General features: G+C 35.9%; 2 protein-coding genes across 3 annotated transcripts in view; one reads left to right on the forward strand and one right to left on the reverse strand.

Annotated features, from left to right (window-relative positions):
- Positions 1-25802, forward strand: part of CCDC146 (coiled-coil domain containing 146) — a 65403-nt gene that overhangs the window by 11546 nt on the left and 28055 nt on the right. For both annotated transcript variants that reach the window (XM_077179126.1, XM_077179125.1), the window contains exons 3-4: positions 18020-18102; positions 22333-22539. In XM_077179126.1, coding sequence (XP_077035241.1) covers positions 18020-18102; positions 22333-22539 — 290 coding nt within the window. The remainder of the gene's footprint in view (positions 1-18019; positions 18103-22332; positions 22540-25802) is intronic.
- FGL2 (fibrinogen like 2) lies at positions 1232-7815 on the reverse strand. Its single transcript, XM_054630837.2, has 2 exons — positions 7077-7815; positions 1232-4346 (listed from the first exon to the last, which is right to left on the reverse strand). The coding sequence occupies exons 1-2, from the start codon at positions 7813-7815 to the stop codon at positions 3640-3642; spliced, it is 1446 nt and encodes a 481-aa protein (XP_054486812.2). The 3' UTR covers positions 1232-3639.

A 25802-nucleotide genomic window follows, 5' to 3' on the forward strand; every position in this document is an offset into this window, starting at 1 on the left:
CATACTATTCCTGCTGAAATGTAGTCTTAATTAAACTTCCAGTTTGTCTTGATTATATAAACATAATCAGGTAATTTATGTTCTTTTTTCCTGTTATTATTTTCCAAATGGATTACTCATTTAAGATAAGAAAAAGCTTATGGATGAGGACTTAAAAAATAATACTGCTTTCATAATTTCCATGTTCTCATGGCTTGTGTGAAGGTTGGACTTGACATACCAAGTTGCATTCTTCCTGCTTTGGTTTTTTTCATGACATGTAACTCATAGAAGCTAGGTAAATTTGGCACTTTTGTTTGATTTTGATTTAATTTTTCAACAGGGGTCTGGGTAGGGACTGGCAACCACCTTAAGTTCTTTTCCAAATAAACACATAAAAGTAATTTTTTTTCCCTGCCAATTTGTCAAACTACATATTGTTCTCAACTCACTCCAAGTTTGACTGCAGTCTTTCCCAATTATCACAGTTAAGGAAACAGGTATTTGCATTTAAAAGGGAAGGGAAAAGCACCAGTGCTTTCAAACCTTCTTTAAGTTTCTTCTCTGGTTTGTTTGGGGCTTTTTTTTTTTAGTTTTGGTTTGGTTTTGTTTAAGCAATGTGTAGAAAGCCAAGACATTACAGTCTGCTTGGCTAATCACACTGAATGGATGGGCTTGTGCCTTTATATTTTGGAAACAAGCCATAGGAATTTAGCTAGCAAACCCACTGTTAGTAATTTTTTTCCACTAAAATTCACTATTTAAATATTATCAGGATTAAAACCACAAGTGTCTTCATAGGCTAATCAGTGTTATATAGATGTTTTCCATAGACTGAAAGACATGTTTTGAATTATTAAGCCTTAGGCAGAGATCAAGGGCTTTTACTTTGTACAAAAAACCGCATGATTTAATTTGGGGTATGTATTTGTATTTGTGTTCACATGCTTTGGTGATTCTTGTATGTGATCTGAAAGGTCAAAACATTGCTTTGCTTCTCCTGTTTCATGTTAAAGATGGAGGTTGTGTAAACTCTTCATTGGGCAATTACTTTTTTCTCTTCCAAAATATGTATAGCTACAAAAAATATCTGAGATTTCAGCCCTTGGTATTGTCTGGCAGCTGAAGGCTCATAAAACAGATCTCTAAGGAACTGTCATTACTAGCAAGTACTCTCTTGGCATGACATAGTCATCTGTGTTGGTTATTGGTGTTTTCTTACTGCTTTAATTTTTACAGAATATCAATAAAATTGTTTATGAGTAATTTTTAATAGTCCTTATGTACATATATGACAGTAGTACAGCTTTAACAGTGGGATGTTCTTATTTTATTACACCAAGCAAAAACAAATAATGTTTGCAACAAGGAGATGGAGTTACACTTTGTAAAAAAAACTAGTGCATATTGACAGAGATTCAGCTACAACAGTTCCAGGCAGGTAATAATCAGATTTCTGTAACAGCATTACACTTTCTTTCTCTTTTTTTTTGGTTTTTGTTTTTAAAGTCATTAGACAAAGCTTTTGCAGGTGATTTTAGTCACATTTGCTTATTCTGTTAACATTTCTGTGTTTTACAAAGTTTCCTTTAAGTAAGATTTAAGAAAGGACAGTTTCTCTTCTTACAACTTTCAAATGGAATCTTGTCGATACCATAAGTCACACTTAGCTAGTTATCATATAATGAATAGGAACAAATTGTGCATTTCATGCAAAATGATTGAATGTAATCATATGCAATTAGATATTTACTCTTCTAACCAACACTTCATCAGTTGCTTTTTTTTGTTTGGTTTAGACAACTATTTTTTATCCCAAAATAAATATTCTATAGCTTCAAAACATATTCTCAAGCAAAGATGATACATCTTGCAGTTAAAACTTTTCATTGCTCTTTAAAATTGAAATATAATAAACCAAATTACATTTGAACTCTCCTTCAAAGTATTTACTTCTTTAAAATATATATTAATATTTTACAATTTAGCTATTGCCAGTGTTCATTTGCATTACTTATAGCCATAATACTTTTGTTGTAATCTTAAAAAAAAGTAGAGATAATATTTATAAAGTATTAGGTCAGATGTGTACTTGTATTCTTTTTTTTCATGTCTCTTAATCTAAAAAGCTATGCCAACAATGACCACACTTATTTGATAAATGCATAGAGTTTTAGTGTAGTTTTTCTGCATCTCAGGATTGGTGTAAGCAAGATAGTAGGATAGCCTCTTGCTAAGATAAGTGGCACCTCCACTCAATGTTGGTCACTATCTTTATAGAGACATGGTCTAAATATGTGCAGTCAAACTTGTGCTCACTATCTACAACGCGAGATTTAATAGCAGTATCTCTAAATTGAAATTCCTGCACTATTTGACAAGTTCATTTTTTATTTTTTATATTTTAGAAAAAAATCTTTGATCATATATTCTCTTTTTTGCTTAGAACTGACAGTATGTTTTTATGTTTCTGTGGCTACAAAATGTGTAGTCTAAAGGGGAGAACAGTCTTTTCTTATGTTACAAAACATTTATAATTTTCAGTTTCATTAGAATCTAATGATATGTAGAATGAGAATTATTTGAATGAGAGCTTGAGTCTCTACAAGAGCATCTTGTAACATTTAACTTACCTAAAGGATTCAGGAGAAAGCAAAATGGCACTGGAAACTCTTTGTATGTATTTAGAGGCATTAATGCAAAGAATATGGATTCTTATTGATGTGTCTTCCTCCTGCCTGACTACCTGCCTGCATAAATGTGCCACAAGCTACATAATGGCTCCTTTCTCCTACAAATGACAAATAGGACCTTGAGCTTGGAAGGAGGAACCAAAAAGAGCAAGAATGTTGTTGTTCAGTACATACTCTCTCCATGCGTAGACGGCTTAGTGTGGACTTGGCAGTTCTGTGTTAACAGTTGGACTCAATGATCTTAAAGGTCTTTTCCAAACTAAATGATTCTATGATTTTATAATAATTTCCTCAGCTTTTATTCAATTCTTCTACCAACTTTGAAAAACCTTTGATAAAGGGATGAAATTTGAGGAATCATTAATTTTCTGTTTTCTTCAAAGCCTTTTTTGTGTGTCTTTGGGCAAACCATGTGGCCCTCTGTTTTCTAATTCTTTAAAAATAATAATTTTCAGTAGTTTTCCTAAATTATATTGATGTTGCTGTGGTATACTTTTGAAGTTATGAAGGACATATGATGGAAAAAGACTGTTTTAGAGAAACTAGGGGGTTTTTTTGAAGCATTGACAAATTTCTATTCAGAGTTACCTCTGAATTATTTTCAGGTTAAAATGTAGGTCTTCATTCAGACACAACTTGTGGAAGACAATAGAAAAGTTTTAAATCATAAAATGTGGTATATCACAGTCAGTAAAAGCACCAAAAGCAACGTTTAGAATATTTACATAACAAAACCAAGACCTAACTGGTGTTAAGTTTTAGCAATAACTATTCGGATATTTTAATTCTGGTTTTAATACATTATATGGGTCAAACCATCTCTAAAAAGATTATGTGGAAGTATGTTGTTTTGTCTAGAACAATCTTTTGCCAAACATAACTGAATACTTGATTTCTGAGTATAATACTGAATAAGTACAATTTTGAGTGCAATCCAATGCAAACTAGTTAAGAGAAATGTGTAGAATTACTGCACAAAACTTTTGGGTCTGATCATGATCTTTACTGACTTAAAGGGTTGCCTGTATCCAGTGGGAGTATCATCAGAAATGCCATGCCACGTACCCCAGAAAATGCCATTGCGAACACCTTTGTACTTCTTGTGGTAGTACTTGCCGTTGAGATTGGCTGACAAGCAGGCATCAAACCACCAGCCAGAGCTGTAGTAGGCACCACAGTTTCCTGAGGGATACCTGTCATTGTCCTTGTCTGGGGTTGTAAAGAACTTCTGGTCATGGTTGTAGTGCCTGCTGTAGTGGAGGGCGTCTCCGGCAGTGCCGCTGTAGCCGTGCACGCTCAGGCGGTACTTGAGGTACTCGTTGGCCACGTAGAAGTGCTCGTATTTGGCATATTCTCTGATCCCATTGAAATCTTCCAGGTCGATTCTCAGTTGCATTTCCTGGCTCCTTGTCAGGAGGTGAATTTTGTCATTGCCTAGCCAGAACTCCCTGCTGAGGTTTCCAAAGCCATGTTTGTAGTCATTCCAGGTTCTGTTGAAGTTAGTGCTGCCATCCTGACGCCGCTGCAGCACTGTCCAGCCGCCTCCCTGCGTTTGCATGTCACAGTAAACTTCAAAGCTCTCGTTTTTGGGATCAGGGCTAATCCTGTAGATTCCATTACTTCTTCTGCCTGCTGTGTAATGGTCAGCACAGTCTCTCTGCATTATTTGTATAACTGGTGAAAGAACAAGTAGTGTTAGAATGAACATAATTTCAATTTAAAAATATAACAGATTTTTACCCAGACTGATATGGTGTACAGAACTTGCATTGGAGAGGGTTTTACATCACAAATAGTGTTGCAACAATTTCAGTTTTAGGGAAAAGCACCTTTTCCATCAGATTTACTTTATAACTGATATCATCTAGGATCTCTGCATCAGATAGCTGACTAAAAAACCCAGCTAAACTACATTTTTTAAGCAAAATGCCTAATACAAGGGTGTTTTGATTATTTGCTTTCCTTTTGTCCCTTTCTCTACTCTATCCTTTTATTTTCTCATGTAAATTCAACCTGATTTCTTCAGTCCATATTTCTAATGCTTTGTATTTACACACTTGCTGCCTTTTGTATTTAAATGTATAACTTCACAACCTGCCTAAAATTTGCAGCTCCATCTGGCAGTATGGCAAAGAAAGAGCTTTGTCCATATGGGAATGATGTTAACCTGGCTATTGTTAAGTAAACATCATTTGATAGAGAACATAACATCACTAGGAATGCTTTGTGTGTCAATGTTGACTGTACTTTAGGAAGCAGGAAAAAAGTAATAAAATTGTTGCATCTGTTGTAATTGTGTGAGTCCTAGGAAGATGAAGGTGATGGTGCTTTCCTGTGTATGTGGCATTGCTGGGTTTACAGAAAGGAAGAATGTTAGCATCTACTGTTAACAGTGCCTTTTTCTCACCAATAGCTGATGTGTTTTATTCAGAAGAAAAATACCCCCAGGTTTTTTCCCCAGAGTGAAAATCCATTTTTGATCCACAATGTCATCCATTTATTTCATTCTGTTCAACAGCATGGTATTTGAATTCCCTATTCTTACGAGATATGGAGAGCTCTCAGAAGTTCTCAGTTAAGAGTCAAAACTATAATGTTAATTCCTATTGCAGATTTGAATGTATGGTGTATTCATGTTCAGATTCTGTTGTAATTTTTTCCTAGAAAATTTAAACAAACTGCTTCTTGAAAGGGAGGAGTGATCTCAGGCTGCAGCAGGGAGCAAGACTCAGGACTTCTTGTTTGCCAGAAAAATGGACATTTATGGAACCACAAAGTATAGGCGTCAAAGGCTTTAAAGCAAATCTAAATCCCCAATAAATTCTCATTTATTTCACTGAGCTTTGTGCAAAATCTTTGGTGGACTAAAGTTCAGAGCAGTTATTAACAGAGAATATACATTTCAGATAAAATGCTGCTATAATCCAATTCAACTCCTATTTAAATAAAGGTTTACTATTACTTTCAGTAGATGCAGGAATGGCTCCTGAATAGGAAAAAGTTGTTTTCCTTGCTAGCTTTCATAATGAATATATTGCTGCTACAAATGCTTCTAGCATGTTGTTGTAAAATATAAGGAATATCTCTATGAGCATGTGTCCTGAACACTATCCAGCAATTCAGTAAATGTGAGGAATATGAAAAACTAATTTAGTCTGTTATTTAGTCTGTTTTGAAGTACTGTACTTGAATGTGATTTATTACTCATTATTAATATAACAAAAATTACTCATTACTTTTGTGAATGTTTGGTATCTTAATGAACATAATTTATTTGTAGTGATTTTTATCTGATTTGATTACTAATATAGTAAGAGCATTACCTTTATTATTACTTATTTCCTCTTTTCAATGAAGAACACTTTCAAGAATTTCAGCTGTACATACACTGTACACTTGCAGATCCATTTCCAATGTGTGTAGATAGAAGGACAATTATTTTTTAAGCTTGGATGCTAAGCAAGAGACCTAAAGATTAGAATGCAGCCTGCTCTTTCTATGTTTTGTCTCTCAAGAGCTTTATCTTCTTATGTTTGATATCTAAGTGGTAGAATACCCTGACAATCTAGGGAGCATTTCTTGTTTTCAAGGATTGCTATATGCAATATAAAAACTTTATAACTTTAAGAAAACCCCTCAGTCTTAAATAACAACAAATATTAGAAAGAGAGCATTGGTTCTATGCCTTTATTATGAGAATTAAATATTAAAAGAAAAAAGTGGATTTTTTCAGTGATAACAGCTGTTTTCTCTTTTATGCTGGTTATATATTAAATTTAAGCAAAGGGTTTAGTGTTAAAATGATGATACATATGTTACCCAGTCGAGAAGTGCTGTTAGTAAGCTTTTTTTTAGCTGAGCCTTTCAGATGTTTGCTGTGATAAGAAAATTATTATCCATTAAAAATGAAGCATTTTTCTAGATTCACTTGATGATTGATGATGCCTGGCACCCCTTTTCAGAGTATCTGCAGTTTTGCAGTGAGAAAAAATAAAAGGCAGTTTTCTAAGAAACACCTAGAGAAAATTTAACCCTTTTCATCCAAGGAGAAAATGTTTGTAGGTCACTGATGTTTCATATCTCTAATGAAGGGTATTATGGTGTAAAATAAAGTTAATTTTTCATGTTTATTTATTAAATTGCAAAAAATTGTCCTTTAAAATTTAATGTTACTAATCCCTAAATGAAGTCCAATCCTGGGAGGGACTGAACACCTGCAGCTCTCAGTAACCCTCTAGTGGCCGCTGAAATGTTTTACAGGAGTATAAATAAACACTTAAAGAGCCGATACTTGTCAAATTAATAACACAGCTATTTGGGTAAAATATATTTTAAATTGTTTCCCTAACATTAGTGAAATGCACTGAAAGCTTATACAGCAGTAAGAATTAACAAATTACATACCAGGTTTTGCTTGCATTGCTGGGCAGTTAGAAGAACATTTGTTATCCAGGTTGTTCACAGCAAATGTCAAATTTGCAACTTTGCTGTCAACATAATGTTCCACATTGTTCATGTTTATGAGGCTCAGCTTCTCTAAACGACCCTGCAGTGTCTGAATCTGGCTCTTTGCATTTTTTAAGCTGGTTGCCATTCTGTTAACTTTGCTTTGCAGTTCCTGTACTCTGTTATCTTGGCTTTCGCTGTTTTCTGCAGTGTTGGGTAGCAGGAATTCATTACTTCTGTCTCTTTCCTGGTTGTCATCTGCTTGCAGCTTGCAATCTTGGCAGCATTTTTTCAGCTTGTTTACTGATTCTTTAAGGGTCTGTACTTCTTTGAGAGTCTTCTCAAGCAGTTTGAATTCTTTGGGTATCTGGATGGTCATCGGAGGCAAAGTTATCTGATAAGGACAATCCTCTCCTTCATCACATTTCTGATTAGTTTTGAGCTTTATGGGACAAGCCTCAGTAAGTTTTGCTTCTTTAGCATTCTCTTCTTCTTCTAAAATAACTGCAAAAACATTTGTCAAAGCAAGGAGAGTTGACTTCAGCAAGACTATGTAAATGAGGAGCTTCATCTTCACTGACAAACTAGCAGTATGAGGAAGTATGCAGAAGTGGAACAACTTTATAAGGGCAGCTCGAAGCCTGTGAGTTATCAGACAGCCTACACTGTTCTCAGAAATGGGTGGGAGTGCTTGCATCACGAGTGATTAATAGCAGAGCAAAGTTAGGTAGTGCTTGCAAGAGTAGCACATTTCAGTGAATATTTCTGACTCAGAGCTAGTGTATGTAAGCCAGATGATGAAATGCATGTGTGCTGGTAAATTATGCAGTTTAATTTAATTCCTTGTTGTACATGGATTTTCTTTTTTTGGAAAAAAAGCAGGTAGGGAAAGTGAAAACCAGCCTTTTTCCCAGTTTGAAGTTTATCACAGCAATAGCTTTACTGACAGTTAGTCCCCTTTTCCTTATTTTTTAAACTTTATAGATATATTCATATAAATTATTTAAAACCCCAAACATGTTGAAACACAGGTATAGTTTTGGTTCCAAACATTTTTCAGAATAGAGTCACAATTTCAGGAGGATGAACACTACTTTCTTCTTACTATTTCACCTAGCCCACCTTAAAATAGTTATCTGGAATATTCATAATCTCTATGGCACAGCACAGTTAAAATTCACTATTATCTAATTTGGGGTACTTCTTATTGAGCCTTTTTAAATGAAGGGAAGTGAACTTAAGATAGTTTCCCCTTTGATATTTCAGATCCTACTTGTTAGACTAATTCAAAGAAAATCCTGATGTTCTGTTTAATGTCCCAAATTTTAAATCTACAGTGAGGCAGAGACCTAGGGAGGAACTCTCTTCTGTTTGAGGTATTGCTCTTCTTTTTATTGTGCCTCATATCAACTTTCAGAGTTAATCATATACTTTACATGACTGATTGCTCCAAATGAAATATTTCTCCAGGTGACAATTGCTGTTTGCATTCTACAGCCACCTTTGCCATTCTCATGTGATACCTGTACAGTTTTAATGATCTATGTAATTTTCCTTTAACCTCAAAACAAGGCTACATGGATATGCCTTTATGCATTCACAGCTCAGTCCAGAGTCAAATAACTTGCATAAGTGTAGGGTGTTTACACCAGTTCTTGTTTAATTAGTCCAACCTGTACCCTTTCTTTCCCTAAATACTATTTTAAATTACTCATAACACAGATTAAACATTAAGCAGACATTAGTCACACTTATAATCCACAAGTTCATGATCTCTGTAAGGTTACTAGCTATTATTCACACCACATGCTTATATTGATAGTACAGGAGGGAGGCTTGGTAAAAAACCCTACTTATTTAATCCCTGCAACAATTCCTTCAGATTCTGCATAGCACATAAGTTAAAGCACTTTCCTATGAGATGGGTTTTGAATATGTCTTTCTTGTGTTCTAAATGAGCATCCCAGAACCTGCCATGATGCTTCTAGTTATGTGACAAAACTGTATCTCCTCCTGTCAGATCTTAATAGTTCCCCAGCAATGAGGTAAAAGCCACTCCCTGCCATTCAGGTGTAAGATACTGACATCACTTTGGTTTTATCAAAACTGAAATGTTTGTATAAGATAAAATGTATGATTTTAATTTGCAATCAAAATTTTTAAATTTTTGATTTGATGCTAATTTTTCATTGTATCAGTCGAAAATCAGGTGTTTCTGAAGCCTTGTTCTTGTGTATGGTTGCTACTGTCAAATGGAGAAAAGCTGTACCAGCCTCTTTGGAGGGGCTTTAGAAATAGAATAGAATTCTTAAATCCTTGTTATTTGGGAAGCCACATTCCCCCCCACACTCTTGTTTGTTCAGTTTACAGTTAAGTCTGCTATCTGCCTTGTGACTTTGTACTGGAAAAACTGTTCTGTATCTGTAAAATGAATAATAATTATCCTTGATAGACCACATTCTATTATTTGCCTTGAAATATTTAAATGTATAACAAATATTGTTGTAATTTGTGATTGCTGCACTACATTGAAAGTCTAAACTATCTTTAGAACTTTGTAACATCTAGAAGGGCAGAATTTTTTGCCTATACTGAATGTAAAAAGAAAGTTCAGACAGTAATGTGAAGAATCTGAGCTTTTCAGATATCTCTGTCTTGAGACATCTATTCCTTAGTCCCATATACATCTTCCTTTTGGGATATTTACTTCCTCCTTTGGATGATACTTCAGTAATCTTGAGTTGCTCTATTATGCTCCTGATTTCATTCTTGGTGTGATGTTCTCCTCCTAAGCTGTCACCAGTCTGCCTGGAGTCCAGAAGATCCATTTCTCCTCCAGTCTCTCTGCTTCTCCTACCTGGAGCACCCTTGTAATTGAGTAGTGACTTCCTGTTCTGTCAGGGAGTGTCCATTCCCACCAATCTGTCACATCTCTTTTCTTTCTTCAGGAACCCAAAATAGTATGACATAGCCTTTTTTGTGTTTCATGTCTCCTATCCTTCTTGGAATAAATGAAGCAAAGTTTCAAATCTGAGTTTTTCAGCAAAGAGGAAGGACACTGAGTAGTCTTAAACTGATGCAGTGTAACTAATGGCAGAAATATTGGACCAGATTTAAACTAAGACTTGCTGTTTGTTTATTAAAAAGTTTCTTCCCAGATGGGGTCTCTCTAGATCTAGAGTGTTCTGCATAATACAAAAAATTTTAAATAAGTTAAGCAATCGCAAACCCCACAAGTCAATCTATTTCAACTGTGAAAAGATCTAACTGAATAACAGCTGATGACTGTAACTGAGTCTTTTCTGCTAAGGTCTTTGCTTTTTACTTAAAGCTAATTTTCTTTTCACTTTTAATCTCTTTTAGTCTACGTTTTAGGAATCTATTTTTTTCCTGTGGACTGAAGAGATATCTTTATCATACAGACATCTTCCTAAAGACAAAGAAAATAACTGACAGCTCTGAAATTCTACTGAAGTTTTTAATGCTGTTCACAGAACTTCCCAGTGATTGCAAGGTTAAAGAAGTGATATATTTAATTTTATTAGACTTGTCTGAGATTGTTTATCCAAAGTTTATCAAAACCAGCATGAACCATTTCCCATGAATTTTTAGAATAAGGTTTTTTTCTTTTTCTGGCAGATAATGGAATGTAGGTCAAGCAGAAAACAACAAGGCTATGACTGTAGGCAGATGTTAATTTAACTAGTGACTATGGCAATTTAAAACACAACAGCTTGGCATCTGTTTGATTTCTGGCTTTGTTCTGGGAGTCAACATCTCCTGCAGGAGAATTGCTGCAAAATATCCAGGTTTTTTTTAAGCAGCTTAAATGATTGGTATGTACAAACCTGAAGTACATTGGGACTCATTCATACAAACCATTTTGGTGGCAGAGATGGAATGTGTTGAGATTCAACTGCTGCAGTAATATTTCTGATGTTTTTGTAGACTTCAGTGATTCTGTGATATATTTTGACCGAGAAAGAGAATGACAAGTAATTAGATTAATTTTCAGGTTTTTCCACAATGTGGAATGCATACCAAAATTCCATACTAGAAACAAGTTTTGATTTAGAATTCTTTCTGATTAGCTAAGTTGGTTTTTTTAACTCAGTAGTCGTTCTTCATGCAAGCAGTCCTTATGCTGTCCACTGGATTGTGGGACTACCTATTCAACTTCCTCATGTGTCTGTAAGAACACACCAGAACACAAAAGAAAAGGCAGTCCTATTCCATTTGATATATTAAATGTTCTTGTTCAGATACAGATTACATAGAAGTCGTGGCTGCATGGCTTTCCTACCTGCTTAAATTGTTCATTGCTTTATTTATAAATTCTGGCAGCAGGCAGAAAGGCACACTGACAGACCATGGAAGCAGTGGATATGATATTTATATCAGAACTGTAAATATAATGCACATCATAAAATTCATATGGTCAAAGAAAATCACTCCTTCTGTTAAGGCAAGGACCATATTTGTAAAGAAGGAGGTCCACAAAACTATGTTCTTATTAATTCTATTTATCCCATGACATCTGATTTGCCAGCTCAAAACCTCTAGTTTACTGCTGACTATTTCCTTTATCTGTAGCCATGGAAGATGCTGTAGTTAGTTCAATATACAAAGAGAATAAACTCAAATGCACTTTCAGAGTGATGTTGTACCAAATACAAAAGCCTCTCCCTCCTTTGTGTTTTCAGAAAAATTCCTTTCTGATTCTGGCAAACCTGCTCCAAGAAAAGCAGCAAGTGTAAGACTGTGCTGGTTACTTACTATCCTGATTTGTAGCCAAAGGAAATTTGAGGACAGCAGGAAAGGTATGTCCTTTCCTGAAATGCCTGTCTTACCAGTCTGCTATGCCCTCTTTTCTGAGCCCTGCAAGCCTCACTTGGCCAGCAGCATAGTCTCAGCCACTGTACCATCTTGATTGTGGCTGATGTTGATATTTTCCATGTAGGGATTGTTTTTTCCCGTGAACTGGGCAACAAAACTACGGTTATGAACTATGCCTTGGGAAAGAATTTGGGATATTATTTTTTCCTAGTCATTATTTGTTAGTTTTAGGAGGCTCTTCAGCAGTTTATTTTTCATTAAAAGATGCCTGGTTCATCCATCTGTAATTAAAAAAGTAAAATTGTAGAAGTTCAGTGTAAGGCAGTACAGTGTATCTACTGTACATAAGTGTATTTATGATTTGTGCGTATGCCATTACTCCCACCTGACTACATTTTTGCAACCAATAACCTCATGGCTTCAAGTGTTGTTGTTTGTCACCTAAATTAAATGTTTAAGAAACTCAGTGACAAATATTTTTCTACTTGAAAAGCTAATAAATAGGCTTTTTCTATGGACTTCCCATAATTATTCTGAAGTCTACTTCCTGTAATAAATGTATGAAGTTCCAGGTGAGAGGGATGACATCTTATTTTTAAACTCCACTTACAGTGTCTATTTAAAACCATCAGTGCATTTTCCTTTACTTTCTATAGTTGTAACCTTTCTCTAGAATAATGACTTGAGCAAGGCATATCATTCTCTGAATATCTGCAGTATAGCTATTTCTGTGTGTGCTTTCAATATTTCCCAATCTCCAAAATGGAATGCAGAATTGCATACCAATAACTACAATTTATTGCAAACTATTTAAAGTCTTAAATTAGTGACTGTTATCTTCTTGTTTTAAAATACTTTGAAATATGTGCTGAAGCCTGAAATGTTGTTGAGTAGAGAAATTATAATTTTGTAAGTGTTAATCTTCCATATGTGTATGAATATTTGAGATTAATTGAAAAATGCATGGTGACTGAATAAAAAGTGTACAGGTTATATTTCCTTGTGTTGTGTTTGGGATTTTTAAAGATTGCCAGAGAGGTTCCAAACACAACCTTTTAACTGTTTTTCCTTTATTTTTGGATGCTTCATCTTGAAGTAGCCAGGACATGATCTTTAGAATTAGTGAGAAGTTTTGAACTTGCTCTGAGCAGTGGGCTAAACTTAAGGAGGAATCTTCAGTTCCCTTAGTGCATTATCATGGGTCCAAGATTTTGCCCAGATAATTTGGGTGTACCAGGCACAGGCCAGCCCAACACCTGCAGATATCCCTAGCTCTGTGATTCTGTGGAGACTGGTATCCAGCAATATGGACAGAAATGCAGGAGTCATAGCATGGGTTCAGTGTGCTTGTACCTGTTGCCCTGCTCCAATGTTGAAACAATCCCTGGGAAGGTGGTGTTGCCTCCTCCCCCAAACAGGGCACACCTGAGCCGTGTGCTGTGTCCAAACTGTGTGGCTTCATGAGGATTTTGACAGAGGAGGCAGAGCTCTCTGTTTAAAGAGGAGAACTTACCCTTTCTCTTTGCTTAATGTTTAACCTTTAAATAGTATATGAAAGAGGTAAGAAAAGATCTTCAAATAAACAGCACAGAAGGAAAATTCCAAACCTGACAGAACAGACTGGGCAGAAGAGCCATATGCAAAGGGGCTAATACTATACTGAAATCCTGAGTGTTCACAAACTATAAAATATATTAATCCCTTGATATTTTTCTCTAGTCTTCTATTAGGAGGCAAAAGAGTTGTTTGATGAAATATTTCAGATATTTGAAATAGCAAGTGAATATAAACTGTTGGAAATTCTGTGTTAAAATTACGCTAAGTGTAGTCACAATCTCTTGTTACAGTTACAAAACCTACAATTTAGCATGAAGGAAGGAAAAGTGTTATTATTCCATTTGAACTTAGGATACATTTTAGTTGTTTGGCAGTAACTGCAAACTTAATTTGAAACACGTGTTAGCTACATCATTTCTCCAAAATGCAGAGATCCTAGGTTCTGCTGAAATTGAGTATTTCCTAAGAAGCCTCAAGTGCTTCACTTTAATAATGATTCTGGGTAATTGATGTTAAGTGGTAATTTCTTCGTGGTGACTTTGTTTATCTTCTGTGCTTTTTTTGTGTGCTTTATTTATCAAAAAACTGTGAAGAGTTAGACCAATATTCAGATTCCAGCATCTATTTATGTTTAATATTTGGCTGAATTTTATTCATTTCTGGAGAGTCCCAAAAGAACTTTAAGAGCCTTGAAATTTGAAATGGAAAATGTGCCTAGAGTTCTTATTTGAGTTAGAGAAAACTTGTTTTGGAATTTCAGATGAGTTCCTTGCTGCATTGTTTTGAGCTGACTGTCAGAAAGAATTGAATATAATCTGATAAAATGGAGAATGCCCACTGCACTTAATGCAGAGTGAGGGGGTGTTGATCAAGTTAGGGCCAGATTTCACTAGGTTTGCTCTCATGGATGAGTTCCTCATTTATCAGGTGGGTCCTCTCCCTTCTGTGGTTTTAATTCCCATTCCTATTCTGACATATTCTCTTTCTTACAAACATTTCTATCTACCTTCCATGCTTGGAGAAACTACTGTGGTCTTAGATCCAGGGGCTCGTGTGCCTGAAGCCAAGCTGGAAGGATATAAAAGAGGTACCTCAGATAGTGCATAACCTCACATAGTGCTCACTTTTTCTTGGAATTTTCATCAAGAGATTTTGAAGACAGGTCTGGTGGGGAACTGTTGGTAGCAAGTGAGTATGAACTTGTAGAGAGAAAAGTTTTTCATTTGTACATAACAGCTATCTGAGCATAAGTATGTTCTTCTTTTCTTATGGACTCCTATATTTAAATGAGTCCTGCTCAGAAACAGAATATCTACCTTTTTCTGCTAGAAAAATATTAGGGAGATGTCCTTGCCTTTCACCTTTTCTGCAAAATTTTCCTCCACATTTTTTTGTAATAGGATAGAATTGTCCAGCACTTTGGGACTTTTCACTGATTGAAGGGAAAAAAAAATTGCTTTGGAACTTGGATTTGGGTTTGGTTTTGATTTGTTAGATTTTGTTTTGTTTTGTTTTTCTGGTAGAAAAGCCAGACTTCAAATCACGTAGCAATATAAAAAATTGTAACAGTTAGAAAATCACAAGAGCAGTTTAAGGGTAACAATATGGTAAAATAAACATAACAGGAATTTTGCATTAAAAGAAAAAGATTCAAGTAAATCCAGTAATAAGACACATAATTCCATGTAATTGCATTTATGGGAGTATGGGGAAATGGAAAGCAGAAAGTTGCCAGGCAACCATTTGTTAAAAGACAAATCTTCATCCAGCTTTCCAGTAATTCTGCATTTAGATAAGGAAAATTTATTCTGGTTTATCCAGATGATTTATCAATGTTGAGTGTGTTTGAAAATGTATGGTGTCTCAGTACATTATAAAATGAGAAAGAAAAGCAATATACAGTTAAGTACAGCTGACATGGAATGGAACTGGAAGACTCAACAAGTCAAGAATATTTATCCAACTATATTCCAGACTCCAGATCTGAGATCACCAGTATAATAAAATTACCTCAGTTCTTACAAGGGCATTATGGTTAACACAGGACTAAAAAAAAAAAGTGATCCTCAATTGCCATTTAGAAGCCCTTTTTTTTTTTTTCTCACTTCTCCATCTTCTCACTCACTCTTTTACCTTTCAGTGTAGCAATGTAAATAGTTACACTGAGGAGACCTACATTTCACCTACCCCAACAATGTGAGAGCTTCCAAGCAATAAAATGAGCTGTGAGTGCATAAATACTGTTGGTTATTTTAGCATTAATGTGAGACATGCCACCTTGAAAGAATTACATATCTTTACATCAGGGGCATCATCTCTTGTCTGGTTTTATCATCACAATGAATTCAATTTTTCTAGAGTAGGATCACATTTGCTCTCTTCTTCCACAAACTATTTCTTCCCCTAAAACAGTTGCCTCTTTCCCTTCTGCCCTCCCAAGAATCTTGGAGAAAATGGTATACCAGACTTTAATAACAAATCCTGGGACCAGGGTAGCCCAGTGCTGTCTCTTTGATGGCTCTCCCAAAAACACTGTGGTAATGGGAACTATCTGGTAATGAAACTTTCCAGGAAAGTGAGACCACTGCCTTTGACATGCTGGTATGCCATCCATGCAGCCTGTCCTGTGTAGTGCTCTATGCTGCACACTGCATAGGACCAACCTTCTTGAAATAGGGCTCTTAGCTCTGAACTGAACTGAGAAATTAGGTGTGAAATCTGTAAGAAGTTTATGAACATAAAGAAGAAGACACAGCCTCCAGGACAAGCAAGTTTATTTCTGTGGAAGCATTGTCAAACATGGTGTAGATCTGCAGTGAGAACCTAAGCAGTAAAACAACCTGTAATTCACAGGTGCAGATCAGAGGAGTGTGGAGAGAGCACATTAGTGACATACCACACAAACAGGGCAACTATATCTATGTGTGAGGCTAAGAAATAAATGGGTTGAGAAAGGGAAATATTTTCTTTCTCACAGAAGACCTAGATAGTATTTTGAACTTAAGTGAACAGTATCTTTGATCATACAGAATGCCAAAATAAATATTTGAGAGCTGCTTATCTTTAATTTCATGCAAATAAATGAAAGGCAGACCTTCTATTCTTGGGGTCTCAGGGAGCAAAGATTGTCTTTGCTACGATGAAATATTTTGAGACAAATCTTAAAAAAAACTTGAACAATCATCAAGAACATATATACTTCCTTTGACATATTGACATATATTCTGCTTCTTGGCCAGAGGATTAGTTCTAAATGGTTTCCTCTGAATATTCTGAAGATTGAATTATAACTGGTAGTATTTTCTTGGTGCTGCAGTAATTTCACTTCTTATTTCAGGAGATCTGCATAATCACATTTCTTGGCAGGGTCCCATAGAAGCTGCAGGTTTGACTTGCTGCCCGACCAGGGTAGCCATGGACTTTTATAGAGGTGGATCAGCTTACATTTTTTAATTGGATTTAAACTGGTTCTCCTTACTTGTGACCAAAGGAGGGGGAGAAAGGTTTTCTAAAGCAATATCACCCAGGAATAGTGTGGCCAGCAGGACCAGGGCAATGATTGTCCTGCTGCACTCAGCACTGGTGAGGCCACAGCTCAAATCCCATGCTCAATTCTGAGCCCCTCACTACAAGAAGGGCATTGAGCTGCTGGAGGGAGTCCAGAGAAGGGCAGCAGAGCTGGGGAAGGGTCTGGAGCACAAGTCTGATGAGGAGTGGCTGAGGGAGCTAGGGGTGTTCAGCCTGGAGGAAAGGGGCCTCAGAGCAGAACTTACTGTTCTCTACATTACCTGAAAGGAGGTGTAGCCATGAGATCAGTGTCTTCTCCCAGGTAACAAATGATAGAGCAGAAGGAAATGGCCTCAAGTTGCACCAGGGGGGTTTAAATTGGGTATTAGGAAACATTTTTTCACTGAAAGCGTGGTCAAGTGTTGGTACAGACTGCTCAAAGAGGAGTTTGATTCACTATCTCTGGAGGTATTTAAGACCTGTTTGATCTTGGTGTTTGCTGAAGATCTGCACAGGCATGTAAGGCAATGTGTTCTGTTGCCTGGGGATAATCCAGCTTTAGCCTAGCTCCTATATTTTTTTACAACCCTATTGCCAGCAGAGACACTTTAAACCTCAATTTTGCCTGTGTGGGCCAGTGGGTTTATACCAAAACTGAACCAGTTAAGCAATGAAAAGTTACTTAGAGCCTGAGTTCAAAGTCAAGACAGAATTACCATGAAATATTAATACAGACAGAAAGTCAGAGAAGAAATGGTACAGTCCAGGTAGCCCTGCAGTTGTGATAGAAACATTCTTTATGTTCTTATGTTTATGTCTTGAATTTTTATGAAAATAAGCATTTTTTGTCTGTTTATTTGATTTGGTGGTGTATTAATTTTTGTTATGTTACCAAAGTCTGTATAAACTGAAAGGCTGCCAATTACAGTTATAAAAAGTTGCAGCAGAATGAAAGTATTAGTGCTTAGGAAATTTCATAACTGTCTGTTTGCCTTCCATAGCTATTTTCTGCTGGAAAAATCACAGACACCAGAGTAGCTGAGCTGAAGGAACAGTACACCCTGCTGCATGAGGCTGTGATAAGGTATAATATTCCTTTTTAGACTTTCAGTAGATAAAGAATTTGTTTTTCAAGTACTTTCTGCTCGTGCTGAAGCCTAATAATCATTTAGGGCTTTCTTAGAGTTATAGTTCGTAAACAGGAAACCAGAACACAAAGTTGAAAAACACTATTATTTAATAGGAACTTTCAAGTTAATTTGGGGTACTTAAATGCTTGTTTGAAACACATCCTTGTTTCTAATACAAACATAATAATATTGGGAATGGATGTACAGATTGTAACAGACAGCATACCTGTAATTATCAGTAAAATCAGCATCATGATATTCCTGTTACATTCTTGTAATGCATGCCATAATATCCACTGTATTGACAATATTTTATCCCACTTTCACTGACAGTCAAAATTAAAAACTTTATGGCAATTCTGTCATTAAAACTAAAGCCTAGTTTAAGTATCCTAAAACTAATTCAGGTTATAGCCCCTTATTTGGATGATGCTGGGATTTGCTGTGCCTCCTGGCAGTCTGAATAGCAACAAGTGCAAAGTAAAGTAAATTTGAAAAAGGGTTCTCAAAATACTTAAAAGTTTTTCTTGAGGATAGCTGAGTCTTATGGTTTTGTCTTAATAAAATGGAGAGTTTGCATATGGTTCTGACTCTGTGAAGCATCACGTGACTTTATTTCAGATTACTGAAATAGATAGCAAATCTTTCTGAGAAGCAGAGTTAAAAACAGCACTTCAGTGTTGTTCAGGTTCCTAGAAAATACAAGAAGACTTTCCTAACTGCTCAGATCTGAACATATTTTGTGGTGTTTGGATTAATCGATAGAGAGAGTTTCTACCACACTGGTGTTCACTGAGCTGAAGCAGAAACCAGTAGCTGCTAATTAGTTGATTTTCAGCCAGTGTTAGTTTAAAAACAGTCTTTCATAGGAAAAATACAAACATATTCCTATGTATTTTTATGTATTTATACAGTATTCTTTTTTATGGTTCATTATGTAAAGGCAATCCCTTTGTGAGTATAACAAGTGGAATAGGGCCTGAGTGTAAACAGCACTCAGCTGTCCTTTCTGTCACACTTAAAACTACCCTTAACAGAAGGTACCAAAAGCATGAAAATATTAGATGGCAGATTACATCTCTCATTCTTTCCATCATTCTTACAGGAGTATAAAATGGCCATGCTTCTGTGAGAAAGTGGATCAGAGATCATGATGCCCCATTCTGTATTGGATGTAGTTGTGTGTCACAGCAGAGCACCAATGTGTGAGCAAGCACTAATTCTCACAGATAGATTTCTCCTAGTGCTAAAAGAAAGCAAGGGAAATAGATTACCAAAAATAGATTATGATCTCCAGTATATTTTAAGGATATCAAAAGTGGGATTCAGGCATCAAAATTAGGATTCAGTTGTCCATGTGTTAACATCAGTAGACATGCTTATCTGAACAAGGTTCCAAGGGTCCCTTAATACTCTATAAAAAGAAATAGGGACCACACACCACCTCCTTATTCAGACACCTGCAAGGGTCTGGTTTTCTCCATCAGCTGTAAGGATTGTCCTGGTGGTAAGTGCAGTATGTGTGTGTATTCTCTTCCTGCATAGAACCCTTCACAGGATCAATACTGCTTTTTAATTGTTAGTTCTTCATCCTAACATGTGCTGTACAGTTCTGTGGATCAATAACTTATTTTTTCACATATTACAGTTAAATTCAATCCCTTTCCTAATTAATGCCCACCTGTCCTAGTGTTGTTGCAATGCCATGTTAAGACAAATGACACAGGATGAGGTTTTCAAGCTCTATGTGTTTTTTTCTTTCCTTTATTAGCATATAAAAATCTCAAGGAGAAAGCTTTATATATCTTGAGCAGCACAGTTCCCTTTGACAGCTGTGCCAAACTATTGCAGCTGATCTCTCTGACACACAATGCAAATTTGTCTAATATCATGAATGCAATTAGTCTGTGTGCAGGTAATTTCCAAGGCTGTTGCCAATGCACACAGAGCTATAAGTGATAAGTGCAATCCTCTGTTTAGTGGTAAATTTATTTCTTGCTTTCAGTTTGGCACAATTTGGCATTTCTAAAAGCTGAAAGATGTCATCTGGCAGATAACATCTATGATACCTTTCTTTAAAGTCTTAAGTGGTTTTGAATTTATGTTTGCTGAGAAGAAGCTGTCATCCCATTGTGGTGCTGTCTCACCCATCTATTTTGTAGTAAGGCTGCATCTTAAGTTGAAGTATCTGATCTTGTATTTGGCCCTTGAAAACCTTTTTAGTCACTCAAATATGTGGCCTAATTGTAGATTTTATTTATATTATCTCAATTTAGGAACCTAGTATGAATATTCTGTTAACCCAAACTGGAAGATATTCAGATAATAAAGAGGATTTATCAGCAGATTGGGAATCTTATTTTCTTAAGCCTCTGCTAAATCACTAATTATTTCACAAATTCAAAAGCTGCCACATCAGACTGCACAAACTTACTTTTGCAGTCATGGGATTCTGTATGTGTATATTGTGTAGATGTGCTTCTTCAATGACTTCTTCATTGTCTTTAATTAAATTCAAATCAACACATGAAAAAATACTGTTGGCATCTGTAGAGAGCAAAATCTAAATTCAACACTCAATTCTTGTTTCTGTTTTTCTTTTTTTTTGTTATCTTGAAAGAATTAATACTCAAAATTTTGTTTTTATGAATTCACTTACATGTTTATGTAACTGTATGTAAAGTGTATATGTTGTGAAAGAATTGTGTTTTAAATTGTATAGTACTACAACCAATTATATTTTCTCCCACAACTGCATACATTCTGTTAGATTTAAAGAATATTTAAATACCATATAGAATCCAGTGTCAATAAGTCTGCTTATTTTTTGCTTAACATATATGTGTAAACACATGAAATTATTTGTTCATGATGAAGGCACACTGGTTTCTCTTGAATTCTGTGGTTTTATTATTTTCTAGTTTAGAAACAGGAAGTTCTTATCTAGGGAGTAACGTTGCTTGAATCAAAACTTTTTCTGCTATATTATTTCAACTATATTTGTGCAGTATCGTCAGTTTCATATTTTATATTTTTATCATCATTTTACCATCTCACCCCTATTCTTTGGTGTGATATGTAATTTCTCTTTCTGTTTAAGCCATAAATGTCAAATTTGAGCCAAAATTTATGTCTAGAGTTTCTCAATATGAGAAATACTAAGTTCATTTGTTTACAAAAAATATTGCACTATATTTTTAATTAGCAAAACACAAGTGATAGAGTTCTTCATTCATTCTTCTACATAATTTGTGACTAATTTTAGTAGACCATTATGTTATTATTCCTCAATAGTAATATTGAGGAGGCATACACAATATTTCTGTAGCATAAAGCATAGGTTTATGTGTAATGCATTGTATATGAATTTTCATACTGTTATTCCCTTTAAGAATTTTCCATAATAATCAATGTATTTTACTAACAGCCTTTAGGATGTTTTTCAGCAATCACCACACAAGTTTTTAAGTATATTATGAATCACCAGTCTCCAGACACTGACAGGACTTAGTTTGTTGTTTCTGTGGAGCTAGTCTGGTGATACAAAGCAGATCATTGATCTACAGGCCTTATTATAAGCTTCCACAGATGTCCACAAATATATTTTCAGCTTTTGTATCATTACCTGAGTTATTTCAGGTCTTGGTGGCACTACAGCAGTAGCAAGATGTAATTCATCACTGGGTAGATGTACCAGTGTTTATTAAGAACCTAAAGTTGCCATATAGTCCAGACTGGGCCTTGTCCTGGTGGGTACTTCACTATTATAGGTCCCCACACTTAATCAGATCTAGCCTTTGGCACTTCTTAGGATAAAATGGATTCCCTCTCTCTTCATTTTTGTCCAGGAAGTGTTAGACAAATAAATTTGACTAAGAAACAGTCTGTCATCTGGTTAAAATTAGATAAATCTCACTCCAACTGTAGGTATGCAGAAAAACCCCTCTGAGACCAGATTCCACTGCTCTCATGGCGTCCTAGGATGATTTGGATTTGAACAGAATTCAGGAGGTCCAACCTCCTGCCCAAGGCAGGGTCAACTAGGAGATCAGGCAAGATTATACAGATCTTAATTCCATCTCATCTTGAAAACTTTATATTAAATATTATAGGTATGTAAAGAAGTATAAATACAAAGCTTGTGCTTCACATTGGCCAGTTCTAAACTAGTCTATTGAATGCAGTTTACAGGAATCTGAGAGCCAGCTGTTGCAGGAAGCTGAACGCCTGAGTGCAGAACTGGAACAACAAAGTGCACTGGAAAAAGCAGAAGAGCTCTCTGAAGAAGCTCCCAGTGAAGGCTCCCAAATAAGGCAACAACTTTTCAGCTGCCGAAGTGAATACAACGCTATTAAAGGAAGAGTGCATGAAAACCGGTTGAAGATAGAATGGTAGGTGAAATTGGTCAAATGCTGCTCATTTGATCATCGATAATGTAAAAAGATGAGCAATAGAATAAAAATCATTCTTCTGTACATTTTACATGGACACATTTCTTGATGGCTGTTGTTAACGAATTGCCACAAACTTTCCCCAGTCACAGCAACATGTGATGAATAAATTTACCATGGTCAGATTTGTAGATAGTTTTAAATTTAGAACATGGATGGGGTTCTTTAAAATGCTGTTTAAAATTTACTGCATTGGATGAATAATATTTAGGTGGGGAAAATTAACATGAGCAAATCTAGCCTAGAACACCTTCAATAGAAATGTTTAAAGTGTCTCAGAGACCTGTTGGCTTGGATTTTATGGAACAATGTCATAAATAGACCCAATACTATTTTTAACATCACTAGCACGGTGTGTTCAAATTTTTCTATTCAGGTATTCAAAGGGAAGTACTTGTATATTTTAGTATTAGAAAAATGATAAATTTGCTATGGAAGGAGTGAAATCTTAACATTTCTATATAAAGACAACAGTCCAGAATTAGCTTGGTATTGTATACATTTCAATTATCTGCATACTTTATAGTAAAATTACAAGCAGAAGTATTGCATTTGTAAAAATAGTGTACCTAGGCAGATGAAATCAGATTTTTATTTTGTGGGGGACTTGCTAGTTTTACCCATCTTCAATCCAGCTGTAGTGTCATTGGTGTGTATATAAACAGAAGCACACAGTGTCAGCATGTCAGCAGTTAAGATTATTATTCTGCAAGGAAATCAGTAACACTGTACACACTGCATGGAGCAGGTTTTGCTGGCAATTCTTTCTTCATTTTTTTTGGTTTTTTAGAGCCAAGTGTTTGCTCTAAGAGAAAAAGAAACTTGAGAATGAAACAAACTGGGAGTGGGAAAGAAACATGGAAAGCATCTGGAAAAAATTATTTGCTATGAGATAACTAAGAAACATGAAATTTCCTGAAATAATTATTAAATACAGAATTTATTGCAATTTCCAAGCAGTCCAGAAATGAGTTCTTCAGAACAGCTTTTTAACCATTTGTCCTCATGCTTTTTAACCATTTGTCCTCATATATCTTTTGACCATTTTTCTCTCCTTTTGCATCAATTTCCAAAAAAATTATGAGGATTTATATGTTTAGGTAATATTTTCCCATTCTATATTTTCTACCTCCAGTGAAAATGAGAACTCTATACAAAATACAGTGTAGGCATTATTCCAATTATCCTTGCACATTTACTGGGTTAATTTTATATATGAATTGAATATCTTGCTGATTAAAAATCCACTTTTTGTGTCAGTCATGCTGTAAAAAAATGTTCCTTCACTGTAGTAAGAAACTTTTGTCTTATGTATTGTCAAACCCAGCTGTACAGTCTGGCCAGAGGTCTGTGAGGTGCATTATCTAATGGAAACCAAAAGTGCAGCTCCAGCCTCTTGTGGTGTGGGCATTTCATGAGCCAAATTCATGAGTCTTCTGTGTTTGGGAGTCCTCAGCTGACCCCTATTCCTTTGAACTTCTCCTGTCTCCTCCAGAACAAACTTCTGACACTGCAACACGCTGGGCAAAGCGTTCCACAGATTAACTACGTAAGAGCTGCCACCTCCTTACTTTTTTAACCTGACCCCTACAGCTTCATTTAGTGCCCTGCAGTTCTTGTATTGGATGAGACAATGAGCATCTGTTTCACTGCTGCAGAATGGTTTGATAGATCTCTTTTGTACAGCCCTTTGCCCTTTTAATTTATCAATTTTTCAAACTCGGGAGCTACAGATTATTTAATTGTTCCCTGTTTGGAATCTGTTTCATGCCTGATGGTAGCATTGGGTCTTATGTGTGTTGTGGATGTGCCTTGGTTATATGTGGATTTGCTTACTGGGAGAGAATTTCCAGAAATATTCAAGAAATTATACTGATTCTGAGTTGGACTAGTCTAGAATGAACAGGACTAGCACAACATGTGTGAAGAATGGGTGAGTGAATGTAGTGAAGAAATGAGAAGTGGACTATGAAGAAAACCAGATTATTTGTGTGAATACATGTTTGTAATGAAGGGATGAGTTTGGTGCCTGTGAAAGAGTGAATGTCCAGAATAGAGTTGTGAGTAGCAGGTGATCTAATAGTAACACTGATGTAAAATGAAGATCCATATGCTTGTTTGTTTTATCCAAAGAGTAAAGCAAGGTTTTCTGAAATATTTGGTGCATGGACAGTTTCACAGAGGGGAGGGAGGCTCCATCCAAAGTATTAGAAGTTTGCTGTTAGGTTGCTGTTTGGTTTTCTTAATTTCTCAGGATAAAAAGTCATGGCCCAACCTCTCTTGGCCCTTGATCTCTCTGGAACACAGTTTCCCTTGCTGTCCAACTGTGTTAATACAGTCCCAGCTGTGCTTGGCACTTGCAAGTAAATTTCTCTTTGGGAATTATGACTAATGGCTGTTCAATCTGAAAACAAACATGTTGTTTATTTACTTTTGTATGTATAGCAGGCAGGGAACACGGAGGGGGAAAGGTTTAGAAGGGTTTATCTGTGTCTCTTATCTACTGCTTTATCCTTTTTTTAGAATGTCTACTCAGACATACTGCTGAGCTGGAAGTGAGAAATCTGATCTTGTTTCCCTGGTTCTGCAGATCTCTGTTCCCCTGTTTCTGTAAACCTTTATTTCTCTGAAGCATCCCTCTTATCTCTGATGACTTTATTTCCTGCCTTAATTCACTTTCTCTGGTATCTAAGAGTACTTGGCACCTTTTTTGAACTCTGATTCAAATCTGACAATGACAACATTTCTCACTTGAGGAGTCATACAGATATACCATTAGCAAAAGTCTCAAGGTCTCTTAATATTCCATACTCTTCTATCCCTATTTAATTTCTTCTTTGCTTGCCTCTGTAAACAATTTTCCAGACCTTTCTGAACAGCTGAAGATGATGTTTCATTTTCTGATTTAGTTCTTTATTGTTCCAATGAATAGTCAGCATTTCCAGAATAAATTCAATTGGTTTCAGCATTGAAGTATCATCAGGTTTTCAGGAATTTGGTGACTTTTTCATAATTTCAATAGGTGCATGAGGTATTCTGTGTATTTCTTGACACACTTCAGCTGTCAGGGAAGTCATCCTGAGGGTGACTGCATGTTTGGGGTGTGTTCCCACTGTAGGTATGTGCCTCCTCTCCCAGTTTGTGGCCTGGTCTGCCCTATGCATGTACTGGGCTCATTGCTGGTGTGTCTGCCTGAGAGCTCA

This window comes from Agelaius phoeniceus, chromosome 5 (assembly GCF_051311805.1).
Source record: "Agelaius phoeniceus isolate bAgePho1 chromosome 5, bAgePho1.hap1, whole genome shotgun sequence".
NCBI classification, from domain to species: Eukaryota; Metazoa; Chordata; class Aves; order Passeriformes; family Icteridae; genus Agelaius; species Agelaius phoeniceus.